Genomic DNA, 17,215 nt, shown 5'->3' on the forward strand with positions numbered 1-17,215 from the left:
ACTATGCGACTTGAAAATCGGATTCAAATAGACGCATGATCCAAGTGCCACGTAGTGGGCAGGCTCATGTTCGGCTACCATTCTCATCCGCAGCTCCCGCATGCAGCTTTGGCGTCGGCGCAGGAGGTACACACTCCCATGCACACGACCATTGTCATCCTGGCCTTCGTCCACCTTTGCGGCACGTCCTTCATGGTCGTCCTTGGCCTCGGCGCATCATATTGCTCGCCATCGTTCAAGTTCTTCGCTCTACGGACGCGCTCGCTTCTTCCTCCATGCAATCGTCGTCGTCGTCGTCGCACCCCTCATCATGCTCCATACTCCCTTCGTCGCTTCCTCACACCGTCGCCCGGGCCGTCCTCGTCCCATCGTCCAAGTCTTCCTCGCCCCGTCGCCCGCGTCGTCCTTGACTGCATAGTCCAAGGCTTCTTTTTCGACCCGACTTGGCGATTGTATGGAAAGTTGGGCCACGTGGCGATACAAACCGCAAGTGTAAAATCTGCCGGATACGTGGCGTGCTTTCCGGACTCGCCCCGCTGTGTTTGGTCACAAGCTCTTTTGCCATGTTGGAGTACGATAATTCGGCGTTCTACTACTTTGGCATCTCGCTCGGGTCGCTCTACGCGATCCCGCTCACGTACTTGAGCCTCAAGCGCATCATCTACGGCGTCTTCCTCAAGGACAAGTTGCTTGACCAGCTCGACGTGCGCTGCGACAAGGAGCTCCAGAAGGTCCGGCAGCTCCAGGCCGAGAAGACGTCGGTGCGCAAGGTGTTCAACGTGGCCTTTGTCATCAACCTTGTCGTGCTTGCGGTCATGTGGTATGGCCTCTACACGATGATCATGCTCGTCAAGGACGACTCGGAGATCAAGACGTTTGACCCGTTTGCGATCCTTGGCATTGCAAGCGGCGCGTCCGAGCAAGAGATCAAGCGCGCGTACCGCAAGATGAGTCTGCTCTACCACCCGGACAAGAACCCGGGCGACTCGGTCGCCGAGTCCAAGTTTGTGCTCGTCGCCAAGGCCAACCAGGCGCTTACGGACCCCGTCGCCAAGAAGAACTTTGAGATGTTTGGCAACCCGGATGGCCGCCAATCCCTCCAGCTCAGCATTGGCCTCCCGACGTTCCTACTCGACAAGGACAACCACATGGCGATCCTCACCATCTACCTTCTCGTGCTTGTCGTCGCGATCCCGTCCGCAGTCGCGCTCTGGTACTCGCACTCGAAGCAGTACGGTGACAGCATGATCATGTACGACTCGTACGGCTTCTACAACTATGCGCTCTCGGAGCACGCCCACTTGAAGATGATGCCCGAGATCCTTGCCGGGTCGGCCGAGTACCGTGAAATCCCCGTCGTACGTCGTGCTTGCATCTCGCACCAAGGTCTAATATGTATCTTTTCGTAGCGCCCGACCGACCAGGGCGAGCTCGGTGCGATCTTCCGCGACCTCAAGAACGACCAGAGCATGGCCAAGGCCCGCTTCAACCACCCGGGTATCGCCAAGTCGAACCTCCTCTTGCACGCGCACCTGCTGCGCAAGCCGCTGAGCGCGGCGCTCCAGACCGACCTCAACACGATGCTCAAGAAGGCGATGCATTTGATTGATGGCATGATGGAGATCTGCGTCTCCAAGGGCTGGCTCCAAACGATCGTCAACGTCATTGAGTTTGAGCAGCACATCACGCAGGCGCTCTGGGTGAAGGACTCTGCGCTCCTCCAGCTGCCGCACTTTACCGAAGCCGAGGTCAAGCACACGATGACGGGCAAGAACGGCATCCGTAGCCTCCAGCAGTTTATCGACGCGCCCGAAGATGCGCGCCGGGGCATGAACAACATGAGCGAGGACGAGAAGGCCGAGGTCAACCGTGTGTGCTCGATCCTCCCCAACATTGATATGGAGATTACGTGCGAAGTTGAAGACGAAGATCAGATTGCCGAGGGCGACATTATGACGGTCACGGTCAAGCTCACGCGCAAGAACGTCGAGGAAGGCGAGACGTGCGACCTTGTGTACGCGCCCGAGTTTCCCGTGCCCAAGGCCGAGCGGTGGTTCATCCTTGTCGGTGACTCGCGCTCGAACCACTTGCACGCGTTCTCGAAGATTACGTCGCAGGAGCAGGTCGTCGAGGAGAAGCTCCGTCTCCAGGCGCCGCCCAAGGAAGGCCAGTATCAACTTGATATTTGGCTCAAGTCGGACTCGTACTTGGGTCTTGACCAGCGCAAGGCGATCCGGTTCCAAGTCGTCTCGGCCGACTCGCTCCCGGTCTTTGAGGCGCACCCGGAAGACGTCGAGCTCGACAATGAGCCGACGCTCTTCCAGCAGGTCATGCAGCTGCAGGAGGACTCGAGTGACAGCGAAGACGACGACGACGACGAGGACAAGAAGACCAAGTAGACGTGCTGCGACGAATATATTTCCGTGTGTTTCATCATTCCACTGCAGAGTTGATTGTGGGTGGAGCGCTCTCGGGCGGGAGCGCCACCAAAAATCGCGTAGGCGCACGGCCGGTCCCTCGGTCGGTGGCACCGACGCAATGGCCACTTCGTCGGCGAGTCGGCGCCGCCACGCCGACGCAAACGCGGTCCACTCGCGCTTGCTGAAGACGCCGTGGGTCTGCGTCTCTTGCGCGTGCAGCCATCGGTTCGCGTCCTTGGACTTGGCCATTACCGGCGACGATGGCTTGGTGGCGCTCACGGCAAAGGCAATGTGCAGCCACGGAAGGAGGGCGTCCGTGTTGTCCATGGGTGCGCGGCGCAAGAGCCGTGGCACGGGCGCTGCGTGGACAGCGACGGCAAAGAGGCGGCAGCAGAGCGCGCAGAGCTCCGGGTGCGAGTTGGCGACAAACGAGTAGAAGGAGCTGACGTCGTCGAGGTAGTCGCGCGTGACATCCCCATCAAACGGGAACGACTTGGCGTCGACGGCGGCGAGGACATCGTCGATCGTCGACGGTGCGATCGGTGCGTGGAACCAGCGACCGTACATCAGCTCAAAGTACGTCGGCACGAGGCTGCGCACGGCGGGCGAGAGTTGCAGATCCAGATGCACGTTAAAGATGCAAGCCAGCCCCATCGTCGGGAGGTCGTACCAGCGCCAAAAGCTCTCGAGCAGCCGTCGCATGGCTTCGTCGTCGCCGAAGTGTCTGTAGAGCCACGCTAATGTATGCACGACGTGGGTGAGCGTTGGACACTTGCGGGTCATGGCCGCGTGCAGCGGTCGTAGACGCTGGAGGAGCGCCCGCAGGGCGCCCCATGTCGCAGGGTCGTCGATATAGGCGCGGAGGGACGGTGGTAGCGCGACGTCTGCCATGGCGTCTTCCAGCTGCACAAAGGCATCCAGCGTCGCGACGATCGAGTGGACGTCGTTGGCCAGTGCCACGGGCGGCGGCACGAACGAGATGGACGGGTGCCGAAGGTAGCTCCCGACCTCCATCATCGCGCCCAAAAGAGCTTCGTAGCGCTCGTCGGTGACGAGGAAGCCAAGGAGCATATCGAGCACGTGGTGGAGGCACGGCAAGACGAGGAGGTCAGGTGCGCTTGCAGCCTGGAAGCGCATCGCGGCTTGCAGCGGCAGCATCGCGTCAGCGACGATGGCAATAATCGACACGTTGCTCTGGCGCAGCGCGCTGAGACAAGCGCTCACGTGGGCTTGCAGCTCGGCGACGGTCCAGTCGGTGACCGACACCAAGGAGAGCGCGCAGGCGTCGCCGTCCGAGTTGATGAGCGAGAACGAGACGAGGTGGGCCCCGACGCCTGCGGCTGCCACGCGTTGACGCTGAGCGTGAGTCCGCCCTTGATCGTTGAGTTGAGCATTCCTTCTTTGACCTTGTCGAGCTGCGCTTTTGCAAGACTGGACGCGACCGTCGCAATGTCCCCGAGCGGCGACGGGATGGATAAGAGCGACGCGATCAAAGGCGCGCGAGTCCAGTGCAGAGGAAGACTCGCAGAGACAGTCGCCTTCCACAGCAGCGTATCGGGCGCGTCTTGGTTGGGGCGGCTCGGTTGCTTCCGTTTCACCGCGGTGGGCGTTGTCTTGGCGCGATGGTGGCACTCGGCCAAGTACGCTTCGAGCTCTTCGACGACGTTGGAGGGCGAGTGCTCGCACTGCTTGAGGTGCTTGATCATGTCGGACTGGACGCCCCGCGTCGAGTCGACGTGCTCCATCGCTCCGTCGTCGTCCATGTCTGCGTGCGCCTGCTTGTAGTGGAGAACGCAGTACCGGCAGTACGCATGGTAGTGGAACCGGTTGCGCTTGGCGCCGCGCAGAAAGTACTGCCATACAGGGTTCGCAGGCCGCCCGGTCCGGCGTGTGTGCGACGGCCGAAGCAGCGGCTCGTTCATGCTGAGCGGCTGGAGCTGGTCGAGCTCGGCCGACGTCATCTCCTCGTTGTTGTCTTCCTCCTGCTCGAGGAGCGAGAGGCCTCCGGGTGGGCTCATCGAGATGGACGCTGGCATCGGAATCGCTTCCATGTTGATCTTACCATCGCCTTGCATGATGACTCTGCCTCCAGCAATCCCGTTGGCTCATGTGTCTAAATCCACGCAACACTAGAGTCGTCGCCGAAATTGTATACGGGAACGCCTCATGAAGCTACTGCGATGGAAGATACCGTGCGCGGCAAGCAAGATGCGAAGCAAGTGATATGCACGTACGCAGCTGCGGCCAGCCTTCCTCGCCAACCGTATCCCTCTCGTCCAGCATCATCTTGGCTCCCTGCATGGGCTCCGTGGCTGTTGCCGGACACGTTGCGTTCGTTTAGCCGATTGCGTACGGATCTCGCAACCGGCATAGCACAACCGGAAGATCGACCATGCGCATCTCGTTCGAGCTGCGCGGGCAGAAGGCGAAGCGCGCCTCGTGCAAGCGGCCGCCGGGCGCGCCAATGCAGCTGCAAGCGCCCATCACCATTCCCAAGCGCGTCGTCAAGCGCCATTGGCGGCAGATCGTCGACGCGGTGGCCATGGCCAGCGTCGCGCGAGCGTGCTCCAGCAGCGTGCAGCCGCCACAGTGCGAGTCTCTGGTCCGCGCGTTGGCCAATCCCACACTTGCCGTAACAGTAGGCTCGCGTTCACAGCCGGGCGTATGATCACGGTCGCAACGGCGTAGCACCATGGGCTCCCGCTTCACGCGCTACCGGACTTGAAGAGCTCGTGCGTCGTGTTCTTGTTTCGTGAGGGCTTTCTTTGCCGCGGCGTCGCACGCGCCGAGGCGGTCGATGGCTACGCGCAAGCCTACGACGATGCTTCGAGGTACGACCGCGCGACTCTCTTGACAGCGTTTGAATGCCACACAACAGCGCGTTTTTGCTGGCGCTCGACAGCGGCGTCATTCCGGCCGGCCTCACGACCTTGGTGCAACCCATCGGATTCGCTGTTTCCTTCTCACATGCGACCGCTGGGTGGCGTAGATGCCATGCATCTTCTACGACAATTGCATCCTCGTCGACATCTGGGACTACCGCGGTGACGAATCAATTTCAGTCCCGACGACGTCAGCCGAGCTCCCACGCGAGGCGCCAAGCAGCAGAGTAGTACGCACGCGTCGACTGGTGCTGCGCGAGTCGCTGAGCCATTGTATGCTGCACCGCGAGCAGTTTGTAGAGGCAGCGGCGCCAAACGCACCGGCTGGGTTGTGCGTCGAGTTTGAGGCCGCGCTCCTACCGCACGTGCACCCGAATGACACGCTGTGCTGGGACCCGACGCCAGATGTCTTTCAAGCCGCAGCCGCGCTTGGACTGAGCAGCCACGTGGGCCAAGCGGCAATGCTGCGTCGATTGGGCATTGGCGCTGCGTGGCAGTACGCGTCGCTCGGCTGCCCGCCGGCTGTATCGACACCCATGGCGATGGCGACAGGGACGCTTTCCATGAGTAACATCGCCAAGCCGCCATCATCATCAAGAAGTCCAGGTAGAGCGACCGATCGTGTTGTACAGCGAGCGACGGGATGCGTAGCAGCACCCGAGGAAGCGGAAGGTCCGTTCTCGACAACGCGCGTCGCTGTCCCGAGGCCAATCCTACCACCGTCGTCGGCTTCGTTTCTCGCCGCGGCCACGCAGTTGCGGACAGGCTTGGTGGCCACGTACGAGGTACTATGCGTCATCTTCTCCTGTATTGCGTGAGATCAACACGGCCACTGTGTGCATCTCTACACCAACCATGATCCGGGCTAATGTGTGTTGTAGTGTGATTCTGGGCAGGCGAATCTGGCGCCCCCAGAATTGACGACGACGACGTCCCACGCAAATCCTAGTCGACAGGCGTACTACGAGTTGCAATTCGATAAAATCTTGGCGCTTCCATATATTTGGCGTGCCACGTTGCTAACGATGTCGACGGCGTCTGGTTTCGAATCCTCGCAGCTGAAGCCGTCGGATCTGCACCTGGTGAAGATGTAGCGCCCTGACGTGGCAAGGCGACGCTGGCCTTATCGACGATGAGCGGCCGGTCGCGTTCCATGAAGACGAGGCAGAGTGGCACCACCGTGGGTGGCGGCCCACGAATCTGCCGCAGCTGGCGCTCGCCACAGATGGCACGGACGACTCGACATCGCGGCCACCGTCGTCGACGCCGCCGTCCTCGTCGCCGCCGCTCGCCGCTCGCTGCCGCTGCTACCCACGACCGACGAGGGGCCTGCGCGCTCGGGCGCCGCCGCGTCGATCGAGGACCGGGACGTACGACCAAGTCGCACGTATCTTATGTGCGCCGATCACTTGCGGCGGCCAATCTGGTTCCCACGGCTTCTCGCCGTTCGAAATTTCAGGTTCGATATTTTAATGCAACGCCGTGTTGAAGCCGGCGACACCATACAAACATCAAGTGCAAATACAATGTCACTCTTTGGGAGGATTGTTTTTCGAAACGCTTTTCGGTTTTCCGGTGCTTTTAGCAAGGCCGCCAATGGCATCATTTTGCAATCCTCGCCCAGCGTACGAAGATGTCGATGACCATTGTCGTGCCACCGCCCAGCCTCGCCGACGACGCGCGCGGATCGCCCTTTGCGATCGCATCGCTCCTGAACCCTGTGCACATCAAGTCGGAGCCGCTCGCGATGCGCGCGCTCACGTTTGCCAAAGACCTCACGGGCGCCTACGGTCTCCTGGATCTGCGCCGCGACACCCAGTGCTTCCTCTCGACCTGCAGCCGCGAAGCCACGATCGGTGGCCTCTGCCGCGACCATACGTGCGCGGTGAACGGCTGCCGCAACATTAGCGTCCTGGACGGCATGTGCCGCTTCCACAGCGTCGGCGAAGAGTGTGCGTCGCTCATGACGCCGCGCATGAAGCTCGAGACGAAGCGCCACGCGACGAGCCCTGTGGGCAAGCCGCTCCCGAGCGTCGTCATGATGCAACCCATGGCGTCCAAGGTCTACGTGCGCTCGCGCTACTGCAAGGTGGCCGATTGCCACAAGCTGCGCCACAAAAACGGTCTCTGTGTCGCCCACGGCGGTGGCTGGTACTGCAAGGTCGACGGCTGCACCAAGCACAGCAAGGCGAAAGGCCTCTGCTCGGCGCACGGCGGCATCCATTACTGCCGCGTCGAAGGCTGCACCAAGTACCGCAAGAAGAAGGGTCTTTGCATTGCCCACGGCCGCGACGTGTTTGGTCGCAGCGACAGCATTGGCTCGTCGTCGGACTAGATATGCTGTCCGATACGGCCGTTTTTGTCACGGCGCCGCGCTGTTATTTTATTCGTGCCTTGTACTATTTATTGTCGGTTTTGCTTCCTATTTTAACGCTTCTTGAAATTCAATTTTGTTCTTAACGGTATCTCGTCGTGTGGCCTGTCGCCTTCCCGCCAGTGTGTGGGACGATTCGACACCAGCGCGCCAGATCGTAGCGTGCAGCTGCCCGTGACCAATCTGCGGCGTCGACCGACCGGCCCAGGCCCGGGTTGGACCAACGCCGTCGTCAGAAATGAGGATCTCATCTCTGCGCCCAGATCCCACGACCCCGCTTCTGAAGCGAATCTTCAAGCGACCGCCTCTACTATCCCTGGACCGTGCCACGTAATCCAAAGTACGTCGTGCGACCATGTAGTGCAGCTGGTCCTCCTTTGTCCAATCCTGGCGGCGTAATGCTGGCGGAGGAAGGACCGTTGCGCTGGCGTGCGAACTGGGAAAAGCCGACGAGACGGGACAGGTTGAAGCTACCGACATCGGACCAGGCGCCTTTCCAACGTCCATATCACACTATTTAGTATAGTAGATGCAAATGGTGTGAAATAAGATCCCATTGCTTGCGAAAGGTCGCGGGCATGGACGACCTTGGAGCGATCGTGCTCGACAACGGGTCGGGCTGCATCAAGGTTGGCTTCTCGGGCGAAGACACACCACGTGGCATCTTCCAGACGTCCTTGGGCACGCCACGGAATCCCGAGTGGCTCCTCTCGCACCACAACGGGCTCAAGCCCGACCGCGATTTCTTTGTCGGGAAGGAGACGGCAAGCATCCGCGACCATCTCGAGATTGTCGACCCAATCTTGCGCGGCAACGTCACGGATTGGGATGCCATGGAGAAGGTGTGGGACTACACGTTTGAACGCGAGCTGCGCATGAACCCCGAGGCCATCAACATGCCGGTGCGACCATGGATCACACGCCTTCTCCGACCTTGTTTGCGTAGGTGCTCTGCACAAGCGCGCCGCCGGCATCCAAGGCGCAACTGGCCAAGACGGCGCAGCTCATGTTCGAGTCGTACAAGGTGTCGGCCTTCTACAGCATGCAGCAGTGCGTGCTCTCGCTCTTCGCGTCTGGTCGGACGCGTGGAATTGTCGTCGAGGCCGGCCACGGATCGAGCCACGCGGTGCCCATCTTTGAGGGCTACGCGCTGCCGCATGCGACGCTGCATTTGCAAGTCGGCGGCATGGACATCACAAAACACCTCGAGCTCCTCATTAGCAAAAGCGGGTATGCGCTCAAGCTCCAGCATGTCTCGGTCTTTGCCGACATGAAGGAGAGCCATTGCTACACGATGACAGGTCGCGACGCGCCACTCAACGAGACCAACAAGCCGTTTGAGCTACCGGACGGAACGGTCATCACGATCAACAGCGACTGCCGGTCCAAGGCCACGGACGTTCTCTTCGATCCGTCGGCGCTGCCCGACGATCATCCTGCCAAAGAGACCAAGAGCTTGCCGGACCTCGTCGCGCAGAGCATCTCCATGTGCGACAAGGATCTCCAGCGCGACCTTCGCGGTGCTGTGGTCCTCGCTGGCGGCACGACCATGATCCCAGGGCTCGCCAAGCGACTGCACCACGAGCTCCGCACGAAGCTCGTCGAGCCCGACATTCGCGTCGTGCCAGACTACGAGACGCGCGAGCGAGGGTACAACACCCACCGCAAGATCGCAGCGTGGATCGGCGGCTCCATGTTTGCGTCGCTCCCAACGTTCAAGGACATCCAGATCACACGACAAGAGTGGGAAGAGTACCACGAGTCGATCTTGGATCGCAAGTGCTTTTGATCGTGATTTCGTACGCAACTTCATATACATAGATATAGCGTTCTTAGCACGTGCAGGGGTCGCGCATCGCGTACTGCATCAAGTGCAGGAGCAAGAGCACAAGCATGACAGCGTTCAAATTGCCATCTGCGCAGCAGGCCATGAGTCGTTGGCATAGTGTACATCAAACACAGGCACGTACCGCCAAAGACTTCGTGCACAGGTGGCGCGGCCTCGGCGGCAGTTCGCGGTGCGGCCGCGGCCGCGACGCAGCCCGGCGTCGGCGTACTTGGGTCGCGCGGGTCCTTCATGACAGCAAGTTGCACTTTGACATACCGTTCCATACAAATCGCAAGATATTACATTTATCGAATGTGGCCAGGATTTTCGAAAATCGCCGACGCCATCCAAATTCGAAGCAGCTGGCTCCGAGGACGACGCTTCTCATGGCCAGTGGGCAGCGACGGCAAGGGTCACGTCAGCCCTTGCGATGCCGTTCGACCTTGATGTAGTTGCGATCTGCGAGCTGAATGACACCCGAGCCTTCTCATCTTATACCGGTACCAACAGGCCAACGCCTTTCTACGGCGGGCCACAGTCGCATACGATTTTGTGTACTCTGCCGCTTTAAGCAGTGTCGACTCTAGTGCTCTCATCGGACAACGCAATGGTGCCGAGGCGATGGGAGCCTCCAGGGTCTCCATACTTTTGCACGCAGCAAAGAAGGGGCAAGGGCTAGGGGTCAAGCTAAAGGACAAGCCGTTGCCATCCGACATACACGAACACTCAACTCTGGACTAGGCCCACCATGCTGTGCCCTATTTATAGTCGTCAGCAGAAAAGGCGGCGGTTAATTTTGAATCTGACGTCATGAAGGTGGAGCCTGCGCCGCGGCTTGCGGACCTCCTTCGCCAAGCCATGCCAACGACGGCGCCACCGCCCGCGTACACATCGTGCCGGGACCGCGTCGAGATGGTGCTTGCTGCCTTGTACGTGCTCTGGACGGTTGCCTGCAGCGCACTGTACGTGTTATTGATCCATCCCAGCTTTGCAAACGACGCTGCCTGGGCCGGCTTCAACGCCTCCGCCCATCAAACGTACTTGGCCGACCTCGTCGTGACACTGCAGCGCTACAACCGGTCGCTGCTCGATACTGGGCTCTACCTCGACTACAACACGAGTTTGGCGCTCCCCAAGACGTACTTCGCACTGCCATTCTCGACGATACGCATCGAGGACAGCACGGCGTGGGCGCGGGACCTATGGTTGCGGCCCATGCCGGTGCACGCAGCGATCAACATGCTACGGACCGCGCCGTCCCGCGCCATCGAAGCGCTTCCGACGCAGTTCTGCTGGGCAGATTTGGCGCGGACAATCCCTTTTGCCGGGCTGGCTGCCTCGTGCAACACTACGAGAAGCCAAGGCAACGCCGCCGTGTACCTCGAGGCTGTGCTGCGCAACGTCCTGCCGTCCGCTGATCGAGTCGCGCTGCTCGCACGCATCAATGCCACGATTGCGAGTCCGCTCGGGCCTCGCGGACGCGCGTGGCTGGCCACATTCGCCACGAGCGCTCCGCTTAGCGTCGCCGACGAAGCCAAACTCTGGGCCCAATGCGGTCTTGAGACGTGGCAGTTCCAATACGACGACGCATTTGACGCGCACTTGACGGCGACGGTCGTTCTTCGCAATGCCCTCGGCATGGAGTACCCGATCACGATCACGCCTCGTCGGTGGCTGCCGACACCGCCATCCCAAGCCATCGGTTTCTGGGCCGATGTAGCCACGTGTGTCCAACTGGACTGCGCGCTCGTCCATGGTACATCAAAACCGACAGGCGCGTTGACGTCCACTGCCATGTACGCGGTGCTGCAGCCAGCACCGTGGAGGCTGCAGATGTACTTTACACGCTTCCAGCTCGCCTTTACAGCGCTCCGGGTGCAAGATGGCGCGTCAGTGCGATTGATGCCGGGACCAGCACCAACGTTCCTGCAACGCGCGTGGTGCGCAGCTGATGCCACGCTCTGTCCGACCTCGGTGTCTGTCGCGAGTATGGTGTTTGCGATGCTACTGCTGGCGCCCAACGCCACGCAGCCACTCGCTATGCATCGCATCTGCGCCAGTGACACCACCGGTACATGTGTCGCGGCGCTTGCATCGCTGGATCCGGTGCACCGCGCGCTGCAAGCAAGGTTGTCCATCGTCGACGCGGTCGCTGCACGCAACGCCACGGCGCGTCTCACGCTTGCCACTGCCGACGCGCCGTCGACGACGATCGCACTGGACAGTCTCAATGCTTGGCTTTTACTGCACGAGTGGCTACTCGGGCACCGAGAGGCAAGCTTCTATCCAGCAACGAATATGACGGTGCTATCCCAACCGCTGGCCGTCGGCGCGCCATCGGTGGCCAACCCCAACGAAGTGCCGGTCGCCACTGGCTCGCTTCTCATCGTCCTAGCATGCTACACGTCGGGCGTACTCGCGACGCTTGCGCTTGTCATCGGTCTCTTGGCGCTGCGCTACCGCCCGTCGTACGCGCCGCGGCTCAACTTTCTGCACTTTAATCGCCTCGTGGGCTTTTCGTGGCTCGGTCGACCCGCGCTCTTTCTGCGGAGTCTCTCTGCGTTTGTCTATCTAAGCACGGCAACGACCGTCATGGTGACTTCACCCTCGGGCTATTCGTACTTGCAGGCGGCGCCCAAGTCGCTCCTTGCCGTCGCCGTTGCGTCGGGCGAAGCGACGTGGCTCGTCTACCTCCTCCAAGACGCCTGCGCACCCGTGACGGTGCTGCACCGCGCCGCACCCGTCGGGTCGTTCCTTGCATGGTTCGTTCTCGTACTGGTGTGTTATTTCCACCCGGTTGGCATCGAGCTCTACCTCGACGCAGAGGCGTGCAGCTACACACTGACCCCGGCCGTGGCCACATGTGCAGCTGGTGTCGTGTACGTCGGCAGCCTCCAGCGCGTGCTACTGCTCATCGCGATCAACGCCACGAGTGTCTGTGTCGCCTACTATATCTTGCAAGTGTCCAACTATTACTACTACTGGTGGTGGTGGTTCCAGGCCGTCGAGCCGTCGGCGCCGCCGCGAACGCTTCTCTTTTCCGCGTCCGTGCACGGCATCCTCGTCGAAGTGCAGGCGCGCCGGACCGCGCTGGCGTCAACATTAGACGTGCTCTCGAGTACGCTGGCGGGGTATCTGCCCGGTCGCCACCACGTCTTTGACGTGAATCTCTGGGTCTTTACGCCCAACATTGCCAACCCGGCGCAGCACACGGTCGGGCTTCGAACGCCGACGTTTGCGTGGCCCGTCGTCGTGCGCCGGGGGCCATCCTGGTCGACGCTCCTATCGACCGGCGCCTCGGTGACAAACCGTCGCTGGCGGCTCCTCCGTGCCAGTGGCGGTGTCATCTACGTAGCGCTGACCGTCGCGTGCAGTTTTGGGTATCTCACCCTCGCATCGTCGGCCTTCTCGACGGCCTTGTTCTCGGCCAACTTTGACGCAGCGCTGCACCTGCCGCTGCTGGCACAGTGGTTTAGCGCCCCGCTGTCCATCACACACGACGACCATCGACGTTCAGCACGTCGCTCCTCGAGAGTCAGCTCTGCAACGAGTCGCGCATCTGGTCGTCCGCGCTTGACGGAGCACGGCTGCACATGGAAGCGACGCTGCCTGCCGTCATCGCAGGCCTGCGCTCGATGGACATCAACCTTTTGCCGTATATTTTTACACCCTACTGCTTCCTCGACTTCAACCAGACGTGGGAGATGGCAGCCTCAAGCGCGCGCCAAAGTCGGTGCTACTCGCCGGTCTTTGCGAGAAACGGCGCCGTGTACCTCGAGAGCCTCCTCGGTAACACCAACTGGGACACCGTCGCGCGTGCTCCGTCGTGGCGTGGGCTCAACAGCAGCATTTTGGACCCGCTTCGGACCAGTGACCGCGGCCGTGCCTGGATAACACAGACCGCCGACAACGGTGCAAGATCGTCCATTGCGAGCGAAGCGGCGCGCTGGGAACGCGCGGGCATCACAGCGTACTTGACGCAGTGGCAAAACTACAAGGTGCTCGGCCTCCGCGCCACGTACGACGTTGTGACAGCGTACGGTGCCACGTATGCCCTGTCGCTCACCACCATCGATGCAACGTTCCACGTCCGCGACCAAAGCTGCTTGCACATGTACTGGGGCTTTGCAAGCGACCTCTACGCCGTGTCTTTGAACCTATCGACGATCCATGGCAGGTCTCTTCTCCGCACCAGCGCGTTATCGTCGTTCGCCTACGCTGCGACGTCGATCGAGGACGTGCTGGTGGAGCAAGGCCTTCTCGCGACGCCACTCGACACAAGCTACGCCATGGTGCGCGCGGCGCTAGGACCCTTCGGTACGATCGACATGCTGCGCGTCCGTCCGCCAGACACACTCGTCGCCTTGTACAAGAGTTTGGCGCAGAGCCTTCTCATTGCGCTCGATGCCAATGCTACAGCACATACGCAGCTTGCATCGATACCAGTGCTTTGGAATGCGTCGGCTGTCCCCATGGAATGGCTCGGTCGTAACGGAATGGGCATGGACATCTTATGTCCATCTCGACCCTCCACGCCACTGCACAACGGCCTTCCATCGTTTTTTACCGCGCGAGGCGGCTGTTCGAGTACGCGTCTCGAGTACGCTCGCTTGGATCCACGCACGTTGGTCTACCTTATCTTGGTCATGGGCGCGTCGCGTGTCGAGACGCTGGCCACCGACATCTGCGCGCAAGACGTTCGCACGCCGCACAACTGCCTCGCGTCTGTTTACGCAGCGCTATCTTTTGTTTCAACGTTTCTCGCATCATCGGACGAAGGCGATGTCCAACTACAGGCGAAAACGCTGGTTGCAGAGGTCTCGCACATTGATATCGCGGGCTTCCTCGCCAACACGTCGACGCTCAGCCGAATGGGACTTGTCGCGTCCGAGCCGTATAATTTTTTGGCTGGGCAATGCTGCTGCAGTGGGTGCAAGGCATGCGCGAGGTGGTGAGTTTCCAAGGCGATCTGGCTTCGCTCACACTGATTTCAACGTACGTCGATGGTGTCGTCACAATCGCGGGCCGCAACAACGTCCCGCACGCCGCGATGCGCTACCTGACGCCGGCACTTTTCACCTTCTCCGTCGGTCTTCTCTGCGTTGCCGTGCTTCTCTTTGCGTACACACTCGCAATCGCGGGGCAAGTGGAGGGCTACAACTTTCTTCAGTTCAATCGCGTTGCCGGTGCCGTCTGGCTTGGCCGACCGCTGCAGCTCGTACGCGGCTTGACAGCCCTCGTCGTGCTCTCAACAGGCGCGCTGCACGTTGACACCACAAATGGCCGCACGCGGTTCATCGCACCACCCGTGAACGTTTTGTGGGTCCTTGTCGCAGCGGGCGAGACCTCCTGGCTCGTCTACGTCGCCAACGACGTCTTCTCTATGGTTACGGCCGCACACACGCAGTCGATCGCGATCAAGACCAGCCTTGTGTCCTTTCTTGCGGTCAGTACTTGGACGTTGGCGGCGCCGATCGAGCCCATCGTGCACGTCGCGCGCTCGTGTTCAACGCCGATCGTCGACGGCCTCGTCGAATGCGCGATGGGGAATGTTGAAATCGGTAGCTTCGATCGATGCCTCGGGCTCCTATGTGTCCTGGCCGCGTCGTTTGTTGCGAGTGCGGTCTCCGAGTGCGTCGTGAGAGGCACTTTGCTGCGCGGCGCGGCGTCACTCTTCCTGCACGCGACAGCAGGGCGCTTCTTTCGGGGCGACGACTGGCTCTTCCACGGCGTGTACTGCTTGGACCGCGCGTCGGCGCTTCTCAATGGCGTCCTCTCGTTCGAGCGAGCAGACATGCTGTATGTGTTTGATCTCAAGACGTGGCGCGGCTACAAGGTCCCGACGCCTCTCGCCGCGGTCAAGCCAGCAAGGCCGCCAGACCACATTGCGTCGGCCATACCTTTGCTCGAGTAATCAATCCACCTCTCTGTACAGCGAGATGCTTCGTCGGAGGCGGTTTGTCGAATGACGTGAGCTTTTGTTTTGAGATCGGCGCCTTCGGATGTATTGCCATTGGCAACGCATTCCTGTGGTGCCACGTCATAGTGGCAGTACAGGTAGTCAGTCACCTGACGCCGCATTCGCTCGATCGATCGAAGAAGCGTCGTGTTCGATTGACTGACCACTGGTTGGAGGTAGAGAAGCAAGGTTCGGTGTATGGTTCGTGGCCAAACGAAGCCCATCGATGCCGCCGACAACGTCCTGGCCATGGATGTCAACCCCAAGGCCGCATCGTCGTCCGCCTTGACTGCCACGTTGACGGCGTCGACGTGCAGTTCGGACAGTGACACTGCCTATTAGTACAAACAACGCCTTGCCGAATTCAATCTAGTTGACCGACTGAGTCTACCGGGAACCAGGGCCAATCGATGGCGGCACCAAGTAATATCTTTTGTACCCTAGCTCCCTAGCGCGTGTTTCGAACGTCTCAAGGCTGCGCAGCCAAAGGATCGTGATGAGCTTGGGAAGGAGCCTAGGCAAACGGATTCCTTGCGCCCAGCGCGCTGGATGAATGCTCCACCCCGTCGCAGCGCAGTTACTCACGTCGCTGCGATGACTGCACGCACGCAGGCGCCTCCACTATCGTACCGGTACGTCTTCGCAAGACGACAACAAGCGGGCATGCGGCTGCTTGCTCGCAAGTGGTTTCGAGAGGACGACGACGCTCGTTCGTCCTTGCTGCTGCCATCCAGTCGAGGTTAGTGGCGTCGTTGACAGGCACAATCTGGTTCCGCAGCTCTGCGATGAGTTTGCATACTCATGACCGTGGTGGCTTTTTGAGACATAGCGCCAAAATGCATATTTTACGCTTTTTCTCATCGCGGACATAGACGCGGCCCTTATCACAAGCTTCGAACTTCGATGGGTAGTTGAGCTTGGCGGGGTTCCCGCAACAGCTTCGAACTTCGGGGCATCACCCCGTGGCGCCACCTGGCTTTGCGGAGGCGATGGGATTGGCCTGTTGGGACTGTATCTCTGGCGCCGCGAACCGGCGGCAGACACGCATCTCGACATATTGGCCCGTCGAGCATCATGATAGCGTTCGCATGGTTCATCATCCTGGGCATGGTGATCGTGCTCCTTACGGCGCTCGTCGTCTTCCTCATTCTCTTCCGCCGTCGGGACGACGCCAGCGACATGCAGCATGACGTCGACGTGGTCGCCTTCGATACCGAGGCGTCCGACATCTACCGTGAGAACCTCGCCGACAGGTGCGCCATGGCCATGACCGCTCTCCTTCGCCGCTCACGGTCGATGTAGCTTTAGCGACCACAACCTCTGGGACTGCAGCGTCTGCTCGTTCCACAACCACCCCGCCAAGCGCCGCTGCGACCTCTGCCAGACGCCGCGCGGTACGATAGCCACCAGTCGTCGTCCTCGTCGTATAGTATGGCTCATGACGCGTGCAGGGATTGACCAGGGTACGTTCAAGCTCCTCCAGCAGCTTCATCAGCGCGATCTCAAAGACCATGGCCGCATATCCAAAGTGGAAAAACATTGGTGCACGTCCCAGCTTTCCCGCTGAGCAAGCTCCAGATCGCAGCAAGCCGGCGCAAGCAGTGGAAGCGCATGCCGGGCGCCGACGGCCTCCACCGCTGGGTACGCCCTCGCATTGACCTATTTGCATCGACGCCATCCTGTGTTGCAGGTCCGTGAGACACGGAAAGGCCGACAGCGTTCCAACTCGTGCAGCAACCGTGACCCGGTCGA

General features: G+C 60.7%; 7 protein-coding genes across 7 annotated transcripts in view; 5 read left to right on the plus strand and 2 right to left on the minus strand.

Moving 5' to 3' along the window:
- Nucleotides 1-551: 551 nt before the first annotated feature.
- Nucleotides 552-2,441, plus strand: SPRG_04820 (hypothetical protein). Its single transcript, XM_012343219.1, has 2 exons — nt 552-1,358; nt 1,410-2,441. The coding sequence occupies exons 1-2, from the start codon at nt 564-566 to the stop codon at nt 2,397-2,399; spliced, it is 1,785 nt and encodes a 594-aa protein (XP_012198609.1). The 5' UTR covers nt 552-563; the 3' UTR covers nt 2,400-2,441.
- Nucleotides 2,434-4,494, minus strand: SPRG_04821 (hypothetical protein; the record flags this gene model as incomplete). Its single annotated transcript, XM_012343220.1, has 3 exons — nt 3,827-4,494; nt 2,508-3,776; nt 2,434-2,469 (listed from the first exon to the last, which is right to left on the minus strand). The coding sequence occupies exons 1-3, from the start codon at nt 4,469-4,471 to the stop codon at nt 2,434-2,436; spliced, it is 1,950 nt and encodes a 649-aa protein (XP_012198610.1). The 5' UTR covers nt 4,472-4,494.
- A 318-nt stretch (nt 4,495-4,812) lies between these two features.
- SPRG_04822 (hypothetical protein) lies at nt 4,813-7,766 on the plus strand (the record flags this gene model as incomplete). The annotated part of the gene is made up of 7 exons (XM_012343221.1): nt 4,813-5,058; nt 5,109-5,251; nt 5,299-5,353; nt 5,410-5,908; nt 5,954-6,080; nt 6,528-6,672; nt 6,888-7,766. The coding sequence occupies 7 exons, from the start codon at nt 4,813-4,815 to the stop codon at nt 7,635-7,637; spliced, it is 1,965 nt and encodes a 654-aa protein (XP_012198611.1). The 3' UTR covers nt 7,638-7,766.
- Nucleotides 7,767-8,254: 488 nt separating this feature from the next.
- Nucleotides 8,255-9,475, plus strand: SPRG_04823 (hypothetical protein; the record flags this gene model as incomplete). Its single annotated transcript, XM_012343222.1, has 2 exons — nt 8,255-8,578; nt 8,623-9,475. The coding sequence occupies 2 exons, from the start codon at nt 8,255-8,257 to the stop codon at nt 9,463-9,465; spliced, it is 1,167 nt and encodes a 388-aa protein (XP_012198612.1). The 3' UTR covers nt 9,466-9,475.
- On the minus strand, nt 9,422-9,802 carry SPRG_04824 (hypothetical protein). Its single transcript, XM_012343223.1, has 2 exons — nt 9,647-9,802; nt 9,422-9,591 (listed from the first exon to the last, which is right to left on the minus strand). The coding sequence occupies exons 1-2, from the start codon at nt 9,786-9,788 to the stop codon at nt 9,509-9,511; spliced, it is 225 nt and encodes a 74-aa protein (XP_012198613.1). The 5' UTR covers nt 9,789-9,802; the 3' UTR covers nt 9,422-9,508.
- Nucleotides 9,803-10,314: 512 nt separating this feature from the next.
- On the plus strand, nt 10,315-15,434 carry SPRG_04825 (hypothetical protein; the record flags this gene model as incomplete). Its single annotated transcript, XM_012343224.1, has 3 exons — nt 10,315-12,989; nt 13,022-14,384; nt 14,432-15,434. The coding sequence occupies 3 exons, from the start codon at nt 10,315-10,317 to the stop codon at nt 15,416-15,418; spliced, it is 5,025 nt and encodes a 1,674-aa protein (XP_012198614.1). The 3' UTR covers nt 15,419-15,434.
- A 1,136-nt stretch (nt 15,435-16,570) lies between these two features.
- The window catches only part of SPRG_19683 (hypothetical protein), a gene marked incomplete at both ends in the record, with an annotated part of 2,488 nt that continues 1,843 nt past the window's right edge, over nt 16,571-17,215 (plus strand). The window contains 4 exons of the mRNA XM_012343243.1: nt 16,571-16,716; nt 16,766-16,857; nt 16,915-16,991; nt 17,036-17,104. Coding sequence (XP_012198633.1) covers nt 16,571-16,716; nt 16,766-16,857; nt 16,915-16,991; nt 17,036-17,104 — 384 coding nt within the window. The remainder of the gene's footprint in view (nt 16,717-16,765; nt 16,858-16,914; nt 16,992-17,035; nt 17,105-17,215) is intronic.

The sequence above is a fragment of the Saprolegnia parasitica genome (assembly GCF_000151545.1).
Source record: "Saprolegnia parasitica CBS 223.65 unplaced genomic scaffold supercont2.12, whole genome shotgun sequence".
NCBI classification, from domain to species: Eukaryota; Oomycota; class Saprolegniomycetes; order Saprolegniales; family Saprolegniaceae; genus Saprolegnia; species Saprolegnia parasitica.

Excerpts from the sequence above, each read along its gene's own strand:
- SPRG_04820 (XM_012343219.1), top strand. The coding sequence starts at position 564 with ATGTTGGAGTACGATAATTCGGCGTTCTACTACTTTGGCATCTCGCTC. Across the intron at positions 1,359-1,409 it reads AGTACCGTGAAATCCCCGTC|CGCCCGACCGACCAGGGCGA; the intron begins GTACGTCGTGCT and ends ATCTTTTCGTAG.
- SPRG_04824 (XM_012343223.1), bottom strand. The coding sequence starts at position 9,788 with ATGGAACGGTATGTCAAAGTGCAACTTGCTGTCATGAAGGACCCGCGC. Across the intron at positions 9,592-9,646 it reads TGTGCACGAAGTCTTTGGCG|ATGGCAATTTGAACGCTGTC; the intron begins GTACGTGCCTGT and ends CCTGCTGCGCAG.